The sequence below is a fragment of the Sceloporus occidentalis genome, unplaced genomic scaffold, assembly GCF_023333645.1.
Source record: "Sceloporus occidentalis isolate IW3139 unplaced genomic scaffold, rSceOcc1.0.p SCAF_6, whole genome shotgun sequence".
Classification (NCBI taxonomy): domain Eukaryota; kingdom Metazoa; phylum Chordata; class Lepidosauria; order Squamata; family Phrynosomatidae; genus Sceloporus; species Sceloporus occidentalis.
In genome coordinates this window covers 91,905,258-91,917,964 of record NW_028316986.1, presented here as the reverse complement: position 1 = coordinate 91,917,964, position 12,707 = coordinate 91,905,258, and the positions used below count along the sequence as shown (strand labels likewise).

At 42.2% G+C, this 12,707-nt stretch overlaps 1 protein-coding gene across 2 annotated transcripts in view; it reads right to left on the bottom strand.

Annotated features, from left to right (window-relative positions):
- The window catches only part of SLC18B1 (solute carrier family 18 member B1), a 38,298-nt gene extending 31,957 nt beyond the window's left edge, over positions 1-6,341 (bottom strand). For both annotated transcript variants that reach the window (XM_089528469.1, XM_089528470.1), the window contains exons 1-2: positions 6,195-6,341; positions 657-796 (exon numbers count right to left, since the gene is read on the bottom strand). In XM_089528469.1, the coding sequence (XP_089384595.1) occupies positions 657-796; positions 6,195-6,243 (189 nt within the window). In that variant the 5' untranslated portion in view covers positions 6,244-6,341. The remainder of the gene's footprint in view (positions 1-656; positions 797-6,194) is intronic.
- Between the last annotated feature and the right edge of the window lie 6,366 nt (positions 6,342-12,707).

The window sequence follows — 12,707 nt, the reverse complement described above, 5'->3', positions numbered from 1 at the left end:
GTGTACTGCTTTCCTGTATTGTTTTGAAAATATTTGAGAATTTTCATCAGAATGAAGGGAGAGAGATAAAGAACGCACTGAAATATTTTGAAGCATGGTGTCTATTGTACTACAACTTCATTTATCTCTGATCACATTTGCTGGAGCTGTTGGGAGCTAGAGTCCAACACTACCAGAATGCCCTATTCCCATTGCAAAGCAATGGCAGATGCCAGAATTTATTTATTTATTTATTTAATGTGACATCTTTCTTTCAGTGGGACCCAAACTGCTGAAAGATAAGATGGATCAGTAGAGTTAAGTCTCAGACACTGTTTGGTTTATCTTCTTCTCTTCTTTGTACTTTGTACCATGAGATTTGCTAACCAACTTAGCTGTGTTTTGCAAGCATCATAATCATTATGAATCATTCATCTCAGTCCACACAGCATTTATTGTTGCAAACCAAGTATTACCATGGGGAACAACAACAAAATTATCATTTCCCAGCAACAACCTGTAATACTTTCATTGAGAAACAGATTTTTTCACACCCAAAATACAGGCTGTTCCAAAGATAAGTAACACATGTTACAATTGCTGTACTAAGTCCAATCGAGCATTCACCATTAAACAATTCTGTAACAGGATTTTAAAACAGTTACGTATTTATTTACCTCGCTTGGAAAAAAGGGTCCCAGGATTGAATAGCAGATCATTGAACTGAAGTTGACAGATGCTGTTGCTACTAATATATATATCTGTTCTTTGCTGAGCCTCCTGGATTCATCGTTGGCAACCTGTGCTTGGTCATTGTCTTAAGAGGAAAAAAACTATCTTAAAATACAAGAAGCTAAGCACCTTTCAGTTTTAAAAGTAGGAAATAAGCCTCTTGGAAGTATAGATTTCCCAAGGAGCAAAGAAATGCAGAAACAGAAGAAATACCTCTTTTAATAAGTGTGAATATACCTCCTGATATTTCAGGGTGAAACTTGAGACCACAGAATAGATACTTATGATAGAGGTGAGCCAGAGCAGCTCTTGGTTCAACTAACCATGTAACAGGTGCAAGAGCAACCTGGGTGGGCCATGAATCTGAGTAAAACCCACCTAACAAGATAAAATAGCAACCCAGAGACTGGGGTAAAAAACTCAGAGCAATTTTCAGTAGCCCAGCAGGTGGCAAAAGGTGTCCAGCCATTGGAGCCATTTCCACTAGGACTTGAATCCCAAGTGAGCATACCTATAACATACATGACACTGGGGCAGTGTTTCCAGGCCATCTTTTGCTACTGGGCCTTGTAGAAGGTGTACTGCCAGAGAATAGGGAATTCCCCTACCCACACTCCATATTGCTTCTGTGCTTGATGGCATGTACTAATTTCTGCTCCAGGGGGCATAATGGACCCAAATACACCTCTTCTCTCAGTCCCCTTCCGTCTTGTTTTTTTAATACACCAACATTGCAAATTGCAACACAAACATGATCACCTGTGAGAGTTTATTCAGATGGTGAAAAAAATCCTGGATAAACATGAAATTAACCTCTGTTGTTCACATGCACTTTGAATGCATCTGCTAAAGTTTTTTTATTGATATACCCCAAACCCCACAAATTCCAGGACAATCAATCTTGGGATTTTTCCTGAGTTTTCCTAAAAGATTCGCGTTGTCGGCTGTGTGAATAACCAATGCAAACAGATCTGAGATAAACCAGGATAAAACTCTGCATGCCTTGAATGTGTTTCAGATACATCAGCATCATCAGCTCTATCTTTATTCACAGTGCTGACACGTGTGAGCAACCGAACTCACAGAGATGCATTCCAATAAAATAATAGTGTGAATAACAAAACCAGAATGCATGAGTGAGATTATTTGCATAGCCGCACTAACAAAAACAATGTCTAAATACCCCTGAGTGAGACAGAGAGCCCTGAGACTTTAGCCTGGAGATGAGTAACCCTAAATGGGAATAGGACTGCAGTTTTCCTAATTTGAAGATGAGCTCTGGTCTGATGTTCATGGGACTATCCATAAGAAAGGAGGCATAAGTAGTAGATTGGATCCTGCTTCCCCCCTATCAAGAGCTTAAAAGGGATGTCTCTTTTAGAGCATTTTTGGAAGGGGCAATATCTTCTGCAATTATTCATTCAGGACTAATCCTTTTTTCTTTCAGAGCTACCGAACAAAGGAAGTCACTCCCTTGCAATAATAAGAGAATTAATAATGACAGCTGAAATCTCAAGGGGGCCCTTTCATGTTATATAATTACAGTGCTGTGATTCACCTTTCACAGCCTTGGTAACTTAAGGAATCATGAGATTTGCAGCTAGGAAGGGCATTTCTCAGCCAGAGAGCTCTAGTGCCTCAATAAACTACAAAGCCTAGAATTCCACAAAATGTTACCATGGCTGTTGAAGCAGAATCATATGTGTTCTAACTGTACAGAGTAAGAGGGTCAAAGAACATTAGGCTCAACATGCAAATACCACACAACAAGCAGTAGGGTAGATAAAGAGGAGATATCTAACTTTTGTTTTTGAAGCAACACTAACAGGCAAAAGAAATGATATCCTGAGAAAACCCTATGAAATCAATAGAGTAACCCTAAGTCAACAGATTTATTACTCAGAGGTTGGTATTTTTAGTGCTACTACGTGAATAATCTCACTCACACAATCTGGTTTGGTTATTCACACTACTTTTTTTTTTATCAGAACAGCATCTCTGCGAGTTCATTTGCTCAAACATGTCAGCACTGCAAATAAAGATGGAGTTTTTTGTGGGGTTTTCGGGCTATGTGGCCATGTTCTAGAAGAGTTTGTTCCTGACGTTTTGCCAGCACTTTCAGAGAAAGATGGAGCTGATGATGTGGATGTATTTGAAACATATTGCAGGCATGCAGAGTTTTATCCCAGGTCTATTTGCATCTGTTATTCACACAGCAGACAATGCAAATCTTTTAGGAAAACATTTGAAGAAACGCAAGATCAATTACCCTGGATTAAGTGGCTTTTTGGCAGCTCCCCCCACCCCCCATAAAACTTACCTGAGTGCATTCGAAATGTACATGAACAACAAAGATTCAATTCACATTCTACTGGGATTATTTTCACTGTCTGAATACCACCACCCCCCTTGAAGGTACATACACACACACACACATGAACTATTACTTCTCACTCACAGACATGAACAGCTTTGTTGTTGTGTGCCTTCAAGTAATTTCCGACTTACTGTAGAGAGACCCTAAACAAATCTATCATGGGGTTTTCTTGACAAATTTCTTCAGAGGGGTTTGTCATTGCCATCCTCTGAACCTGAGAGAGTGTGACTTGCCTAAGCTCACCCAGTGGGTTTCCTTGGCTGAACAGGGATTCAAACCCTGGCTTCCCAGTGTCCTCCAATGGCTGAAACCATTACACCATGCTGGCCCTGTAACATGTACTACTACTTCTCCACAAACACAGGTAGTATGGTTGAGCAATCAGAATATCCCATTAGAAGTGGAAAGAACCAGTTTAAATCCCCATTCAGCCATAAAATGCACTGGGGAACAACCAGTCGCAGTCTCTTAGCCCAGCTTTCCTCACAGGGTTGTTGTAAGGACAAAATGATGCAGAACCACTGCATACATTGCCATGAGTCCCTTGGAGGAAAAGTGGAATATAAATAAAAGAAAGCACACACAGGAGTGCATTACAACCACCCAACAGAATTGTACCTTGTTGTTGCTTCAAGTCGTTTCTGACTTAAGACAACCCTATGGTATCATGAGGTTTTCTTGGAAGGCGATTTGCCATTGCCATCCCCTGAGGCTGAGAAACTGTGACTTGCCCAAAGTCACTCACTAGGTTTACATGGCCGAGCTGGGATTCAAACCCTGGTTTCCAGAGTCCAACACTTAAGCCACTGCACCATTCTTGTACCTTGTTTTTATCTTTAACCAAAGGCAAATGGCCAGTATTAAGAGGTTTAATCACAGTATAACCTCTTTCCCATTTAACTAATTTATAACATAGTCTTTTCTGTGCATCTAAATAATTTTTAGTGCCTTTTTATTCAACTCTACTTACTCATTCAAAAATTAAGAAGGAACTTTCCACACCTGATGCAACAGGAAGAAACTATGGGGAATGAAATTAGGCAATAAGGTATACCACAAAGTGCACCAGACACTGGCTGACATACTGTGTGGTTAGGCCCAGCTAAAGGAGACCTATTCAATCAGTTGTTGACTCAACATGTTAAATAAATCCTACTGATTTGGTGTATTTTAGGCAAGGATAACAGCAGCTACAGGCCGTTTAAAGGCAGCTGAGCAGGAAAGGGGACTCCAGTCCTCAGCATCACAAAGACATTATAGAAAGAGCACAACCTGTGTGTGCCTTCAAGTTGCCTGTCGACCCCATTAATTTCATAGAGCTTTCTTGGGCAAGGAATATTCAATAATTTGCCAGCTCCTTCCTCTGAAATCTAGCCTACAGCACCTGGTATTCCTTGGTGGTCTCCCATCCTAGTACCAACCAGGGCTCACTCTACTTAACATCCAAGATCATAGGGGAGCTGATGCGGGTCCTAGTTGTTGTGCATCTTCGAGTTCTTTGTAACTTACGGCAACGCTAAAGCGATCCTGTCATGGGGTTTCTTTTGCCCAAGTCACACTCTCTCAGCCTCAGGGGAAGGCAAAGTCACTCACTGGGTTTCACGGCCAAGCAGGAAATCGAACCTTGGTCTCCAGAGTTGTGGCCCAGCACTCAAACTACTAGCCATGCTGGCTTTGTAGTACTACCTAATTAATCCAAATCTGCTTCCTTTTCTTCTCTGCAGAGAACTAGCCCACTGAGTTAGAGATAATTAATGTAGACAAGTCACACACTCTCAGCCTCCAGGGAAGGCAAGGACAAAACCTCCTCTGAAGAAATCTTGCCAAGAAACCCCCATCATATGTTCACCTTAGATAGTTAATAAAGCAAGTCACACTCTTTCAGCCTCAAGGGAAAGCCATGGCAAACCCCCCACTGAACAAATGTTGCCAAGAAAATCCCATGATAGGGTTGCCATAAGTAAAAAAATGTCTTGAAGGCGCACACAGCAACATCAACAACTTCTTGTGAGCAGAGAATAGCCCACTGAGGCAGATTACTATAGGCAAGTCACACTCTCTCAGCCACAGGGGGAAGCCACAGCAAACACTCTGAACAAACCTTGCCAAGAAAAAAACATGATAGGTTCACCTTACATAATTAATAAGGCAAGTCACACACTCTCAGCCTCAGGGAAAGGCAAGGGCAAACCCCCTCTGAACAAATCTTACCAAGAAAACCCCATGATATTATTAATATTCCATTTATTATTATGTTAGGGTCACCATAAGTCAGAAATCAACTTAAAGGCACACAAAAACAATTTCTTCTGTGCAGAGAAGGTATCTATTAATATATAGGGAAAGGATATTGTTTGCCTAGGTAGCTAATGAATATATAGGCAAGTAGCTAATTGAGGTAGCTAATATAATAATAATAATAATAATAATAATAATAATAATAATAATTTATATTCCGCTTTTTCTCGAGGAATCAAAGCAGATTGCAACAATAAAATGACACAGCATACAATTAAAATTACAATTAAAAAAGAAAAATCCCCAAACCCAGCCTTCCCCCCAATCATAGGCAAGGTATACTGCTTGCCTAGGTAGCTAATTAACAAAAAGGAAAGTAGCTAATTGAGGAAGTCATTAATATACAAACAGGGTATACTGCTTGTCTAGGTGGCTAATTAATATATAGCAGAGTAGCTAACTGAAGTAGCTTATTAACATACATGCAAGGTATACTGCTTGCCTAGGTAGCTAAATACAGTAATATATAGGTGAGTAGGTAATTCAGGCAGCAAACGAATATACAAGCAAGGTATACTGCTAATTAATACATAGGCAAGCAGCTAATTGAGGTAACTAATTAATATACAGGCAAGGTCTATTGCTAATTAATACACAGGCGAGCAGCTAATTGAGGTAGCTAATTAATACAGGCAGGTCTCATATATTCTAATCACGTTTGAGGGACTCTGGAGACTCCGCTCTGGGCCCCACAACCAACTCCAACTCCCAGAATTCCATAGCAAAGAGCCAGACAAAGAGTTAAAGCGCTGCCAAACCGGGTTATCTCTCCAGTGTGGATGCAGGGAGGAAAGCAAGGGAGACCCACCTGGGGGAAGCTCGCCTGTCTCCAGGCTGGACTCTTGGTGACTCCCCATGAGGGCCAGGAGGAGGGAGAGTCAGAGCAGGCCAGGAAGCAAGGCCCCCAGCCCACCCACCAGAGGCTGCTCTCTGCTGCTGCTGCTGCTCAGGCAGCCGGCTTTGCCCTAGTTTTGGAGAACGACGCCGGTCAGAAGCTGCCTCATTGGAGAGGGCCAGAGGCTGGGCTTGCTTTTCTTGCTTCTCCTCCTCCTCCTCCTCCTCCTTTCACATTTAAAGCTGTAAGACTCTGGTCGCCTTGGCTGCCAATGGTTGAAGGGACTCTGGAGACCAAGGGCAGGGAAGCTCATGCTGCCCATTTCTTTCTACAAGATCTCTCACTACGTTATTTATTTATTTATTTATTTATTTATTTATTCTATCCAACTGCATCTGAGGAAGTAGACTGAAGTCTAGGGAAGTTCATGCTGCCCATTTCTTTCTCCCAGTTAGTCTCAAAGGGGCTAAAAGATCTCTCTGCGTTCTGGAGGCCAGGGTTGGAGTTCCACACTAGTCTTGGGCCAGTCACACTCTCTCAGCCTCATGGGGAAGGCCATGGCAAAACATCCCCTGGCCCTGGACCAGCCTTGCCAAGAAAACACCATGAAAAGGTCGCCTTGAAGTCGGAAAACACACAAGTTGGAAGGCACACAACAGCGGCAACAACAAGCCCACTTAGGGATACAGATGGCCATCTATTTGGGGGAGCTTTGGTTCGGAGTTCCTGCATGGCAGAATAGGGTTGGACTGGATGGCCCTTGAGGTGCCTTCCCAATTTTCATGATTATGTTTTCATGGGGTTTTGTGTATTCCTGCATGGCAGGGGGTTGGATCAGATGGCCCTTGGGGTCTCTTCTAACTCTATGGTTTCATGGGGTTTTCTTAGGTGAGGAATCCCCAGAGATACTTTTTTTTGTCAGTCCTCTGTGTATCTTCAAGCAAGGCAACCCAGATGTCCTCACCACAAAGGAGGACAAGGCACCACAAAATGTAAAACCTTCAAGAAAAATGGAGGACATGACCCAGTAAAAGCTACAAACACTCACAGAAATGTAAATTCATGCTCCAAATGGAGGGTATTTTGAAATTCCTTTAGGACAGAAAATAAAAGCTAAGAACACTCAATATAAATGCATGCTTCTTCATCATACTCAAAAAGGAAGACATTTTGGAATTCCTCCTGGACAGAAGGCTGAAATGGAGGACACCGCCTGGAAAAGGAAAGGAAAAGGTCACCCTTCAAGTCGTTTCAGGCTTATGGTGACTTTAGGCAAAGCTATCATGCGGTTTTCTTGGCAAGACTTTTTCAGAGGAGGTTTTGCAATGGCCTTCCCCTGAGGCTGAGAGAGTGTGACTTGCTCAAGGTTACTCAGTGGTTTTCCAGGAAGAGCTGGGAATCGAACCTGGTTTGGATTTAGGTTTTTTTAACAAAAACAAAAAAGTATGCATCTTTCTGTATAAAAAAATAATCCAAAACACTTTGGGTCACTTGAATTTGGGAATAATGCTGCACATAAATGTTATTTTTCTTCTGCACTAGAGTAATGCTAACAGAAGACAGAGAAAAGGCAGAATTACTCAACACCTTCTTTGCCTCAGTCTTCTCAGAAAAGGAAAAGGGTGCTCAACCTGAGGATAATGGAGCAGAGGACAGAATAGGGGAATTTCAGCACAGAATAAGTAAAGAGATAGTAGAGGAACACCTTGTTAATCTAAATGAATTTAAGTCTCCGGGACCAGATGAACTCCATCCAAAGGTATTAAAAGAACTGGCAAATGTAATATCGGAGCCATTGGCAATAATCTTTGAAAACTCCTGGAAAACAGGAGAGATCCCAGCAGACTGGCGGAGGGCAAACGTTGTCCCCATCTTCAAAAAGGGGAAAAAAGAGGATCCCAACAATTATTGTCCAGTTAGTCTGACATCAATCCCAGGAAAGATTCTAGAGCAGATAATTAAACAGAGTCTGTGAACATCTAGAAGGCAATTCCATAATCACAAAAACTCAACATGGGTTTCAGAGAAACAAGTCATGCCAGACAAATCTAATCTCTTTCTTTGATAAAATTGCCAGCTTGGTAGATGAAGGGAATGCTGTGGATATAGTATATCTTGATTTCAGTAAGGCCTTTGACAAGGTTTCCCATGACATTCTTGCAAAGAAGCTTGTAAAATGTGGACTAGACAAGGTAACTGTTACATGGATTTGTAACTGGTTGACCGGCCGAACCCAAAGGGTGCTCAACAATGGCACCTTTTCATCCTGGAGAGAAGTGACCAGTGGGGTCCCACAGGGCTCTGTCCTGGGCCCAGTGCTATTCAACATCTTTATCAATGACCTGGATGACAGAATTGGGAGCATACTTATCAAATTTGCAGATGACACCAAATTAGGAGGAATAGTTAATACTCCAGAGGACAGGACCAACATTCAAAATGATCTGAATAGACTAGAAAGCTGGGCCAAAGCTAACAAAATGAAATTCAACAAGGAGAAATGTAAGGTACTGCACTTAGGGCAGAAAAATGAAATGCACAGATATAGGATGGGAGACACATTGCTGAATGAAAGTACATGTGAAAGAGATCTAGGAGTCCAAGTAGACCATAAGTTGAACATGAGTCAACAGTGTGATGCGGCAGCTAAAAAGGCCAATGCAATTCTAGGCTGCATCAATAAAAGTATAGTGTCTAGATCAAGAGAAGTAATAGTGCCACTGTATTCTGCTCTGGTCAGGCCCCACCTGGAATATTGTGTCCAGTTCTGGGCGCCACAATTCAAAAAGGACATTGAGAAACTGGAGCGTGTCCAGAGGAGGGCGACTAAAACAGTGAAAGGTCTGGAAACCTTGCCCTATGAGGAACGACTCAGGGAGCTGGGGATGTTTAGCCTGGAGAAGAGAAGGTTAAGAGGTGATATGATAGCCCTGTTTAAATATTTGAAAGGATGTCACATTGAGGAGGGAGCAAGCTTGTTTTCTGCTGCTCCAGAGAACAGGACCTGGAACAATGGATGCAAGCTCCAGGAAAAGAGATTCCACCTCAACATTAGGAAGAACTTCCTGACAGTAAGGGCTGTTTGACAGTGGAACAAACTCCCTCGGATTGTAGTGGAGTCTCCTTCCTTGGAGGTCTTTAAGCAGAGGCTAGATGGCCATCTGTTGGGGATGCTTTGATTTGGATTTCCTGCATGGCAGGGGGTTGGACTGGATGGCCCTTGTGGTCTCTTCCAACTCTATGATTCTATGATTCTAATTATTTGTCCTTGCATGCAAGTTGAAGATTTGTATCTCTGGGTGCATCTCCACTGCAGAAATAATGCAGTTTGACGCCACTTTAACTGCCTTGGTGCCATCCTATGGAATCCTGGGATCTGTAATTTGGTGACGCACCTGCACTCTTTGGCAGAAAAGGCTCAAGACCTTTTAAAAATCTACAAATTCCAGTATTCCATAGGAAGGAGTGGCAGCACTTAAAGTGGGGTCAAACTGCATTATTTTGTCTCCCAGATGTTTTCCATTCCCAGATTCCCAGATACTATGTGCAATGCTTAAGCAATCTAGAAATTGAAGTCCCAAGCATCTGGAGGGCTAAAGTTTGTAAAGCACTACTATGGACTACATATAGCTATTTCCAAAGCATTTTTAGCATATATTTGTCCAATTCAAGGATGGAATTCTGTAATCCTTTCTTACTCCAATGCACAACTGCTCCCCATTAACCCCTCTGCAATGCTCATCTACTCTGGTTAGGATGTTCTCTTTAGAGAATTAATCTGCTGCTCTGTGGTTTAAAACATAGCAGTAGTTCAACAGTTATGTTACTGCTTAATCCCCACAAAAGAAAGTGCAGAGGGAAGCCACAAAGATGTAATAGCCACATTAAAAGGTATTCAGAATGTTTTGGGAAAAGGTGCTCTGAGGCCAATGAACTAATTTTAATCTCAGTTGAAAAGTAAAGGTGTTCAAGGCTCACCTGAACACTTTAGGATAAAAGGCAGAATCACATGCCATTAGGAAGGTAATTCCATAATTGTATGCACCAACCTAACAAATGTTAACAATAGACACATGACTGCAGAGGTATTTTAACATACAGGCAGGATTGATCATGGTATGAGTGAAAGCAGTCCTTCAATTAATATGACGGTTTCAAGCCATTTAGAGCTTTAAAGCATAACATCACTACTTGGAATTGGGCCTAGACACATGCCAGCAGCTAGTGCAGCTGGAAGAGAATTGGTCATATGCTTTCAGGCAACCTACTCCATCCAGATGGTCACATTTTATAGCAGCTGCAGTTCCTGATTTTCTTCCAGACGAAACCCACTTGAAGTGTGTTGCATGACTGCAACTAGTATGGACATTAACAGTAGTGTAAATAACACTCCCAGTCCCTGTTGCTACCTGTGCCTCACCAGACTATGAAAAAACAGAAGCAGCCCAGGTTGCAATCCCAGCTGGGTGATCAGCCATCCTCCTTTTCCAGGACATGTCTACATTTCAACCTTTTGTCCAGGAGGAATTCCAAAAATGTGTTCCATTTAGAGTGTGACTAAGGAGCATGAATTTATATTTATATGAGTGTTTTGAGCTTTTATTTGGTAATGTTCTACATTTTTCTTGAATTACCTACCAGTCATTTTACGGTGCCTTGTCATCTTTTGTGGTGATGACATCTGGTCGCCCTGGAACCCAGTCTCCACAAACTGATGCCATATCATATCTGTTCACTTTGAATACTTTGTGGCACATGCAGAAGAGCATGGTAATAATAATAATAATAATAATAATAATAATAATAATAGGTTTTATTTATATACCGCCCAATCACTGGGAATCCGAGTGGTTTACAATAGAGGGGATAACAGACAGTTCCCTGCCCACAGGCTTACAATCTAAAAGACACGACACAAAAGGAGAAGGGAATGGTGAGGAGGGGGGAGGGAATCAGGTCCAGCATTCTTCTCTCCCTCTGAGGCCTGGACCAAGGCAGGTGGACCGGAGGGAGGGCTCTTCTTCTTCAGGCTAGCCCCTGGTGGAACTGGGCCAGCCTTCTCTCTCCCTCAGACAACATTGGTACAACATTGTAGGTTAACCTTTGTGCATCCAAACCTTAGCTAAGAGTTTTCCTTGAACCAAATGTTAGCTTATTCTCCAGCCTTCATCTAGATACCTGTTGCAGACCTTCATTCTTTTGGTATCTGGCAGGTGGGGAGAGCTAAAACTCTATTGTCTGCATGTCTGTGGTGGCATCAAAGGTCATACGTCTGGATGACCTCTCCCACTGGATTTAATATAGCGATTAAAAATATTGGAGGAGAAAATGGCATCAGCAAACTGGAACCACCAAAATGTTATGCCTCTTAAGCCCAGGCTAGAAATTCAGGAGAGGAAGGGCACCATGGTATCAAAAACCAATAAGAAATCCAAAAGAACCAAATGGGTTGCAATACCACCATTCAGTCTGTGGCAGAAAAAAACACACCATTAAGGTTTCCTTAAGATGCCTTCATATTTCTGTATTCATTGTGATTAATCTGATCCTAAGACTTCCTTTGAGGCTGAGACATGGAAACCCACTGGATGACCTTGGGCAAGTCCCACACTCTCAGCCTCAGAGGAAGGCAAGGGCAAACCCCTGTGAACAAATTCTAACATAATAGCTAAACCTTGGGGTTGCCATATGCCAGAATGACTTGAAGGCACAGAATCCTACTTTGCCAGAACCACAGCCAGTTAAGTTTACTGTTTTTATTACTAGTATGTATGCAACCTCATCTGAAAATCTCATGATTATGCCAGGGGTATGCCTTTTACTACTCCCAGCTCCCCCCCCCCCCACCGGTCTGATAATTTCCCAAGACTCCTTATCATGTGTGTTTTTTAAGTTTTGAGGACTAGACATAGGGGCTGTATAGATGGGCGGCATGCAGCCGCCCCTTTACTGGCCAGATCTGTGCTGTAGCATCCGCATGCCGCAGCACTGACTCAGCCTCTGGAGAGCACAAAATTGGTGCTGCATCATCTAGATGCAGCGGCGGAGCTGTGCCATGATGCTGCACACCATCTAGAAGAGCATGCGGTGTCATGATGCGAATCATGGTATCCAGCATGTGGACGCTGCACCATGCTCCACCCACAGGCCGGCACAAAGTGCCGGTCTGTATAAGCCCTTAGTTCTGTAATTATTTATCACTGAGGTAAAATAAAAAAACTATGTGGCTTCGCAGGATAATTTCTTGCTTATAAAATATTAAACTTCTGAAATGGGGACTTTGATGGTTTCACTTTGATATCCAGGACAACTCTAAAATAAATAAATAAACAGTATACTGTAACCGTACCCATTTAGCATACTTAAACAAAACAGCATTCTGCACTGCTTCTCTTGAGATAATACCTATAAATATGATTTCTTTTCAGGTGGCTGTTATTGAGCCTGATTTAATCATCCCAACTCCTTTTTTTCTTTGCTTTGAAA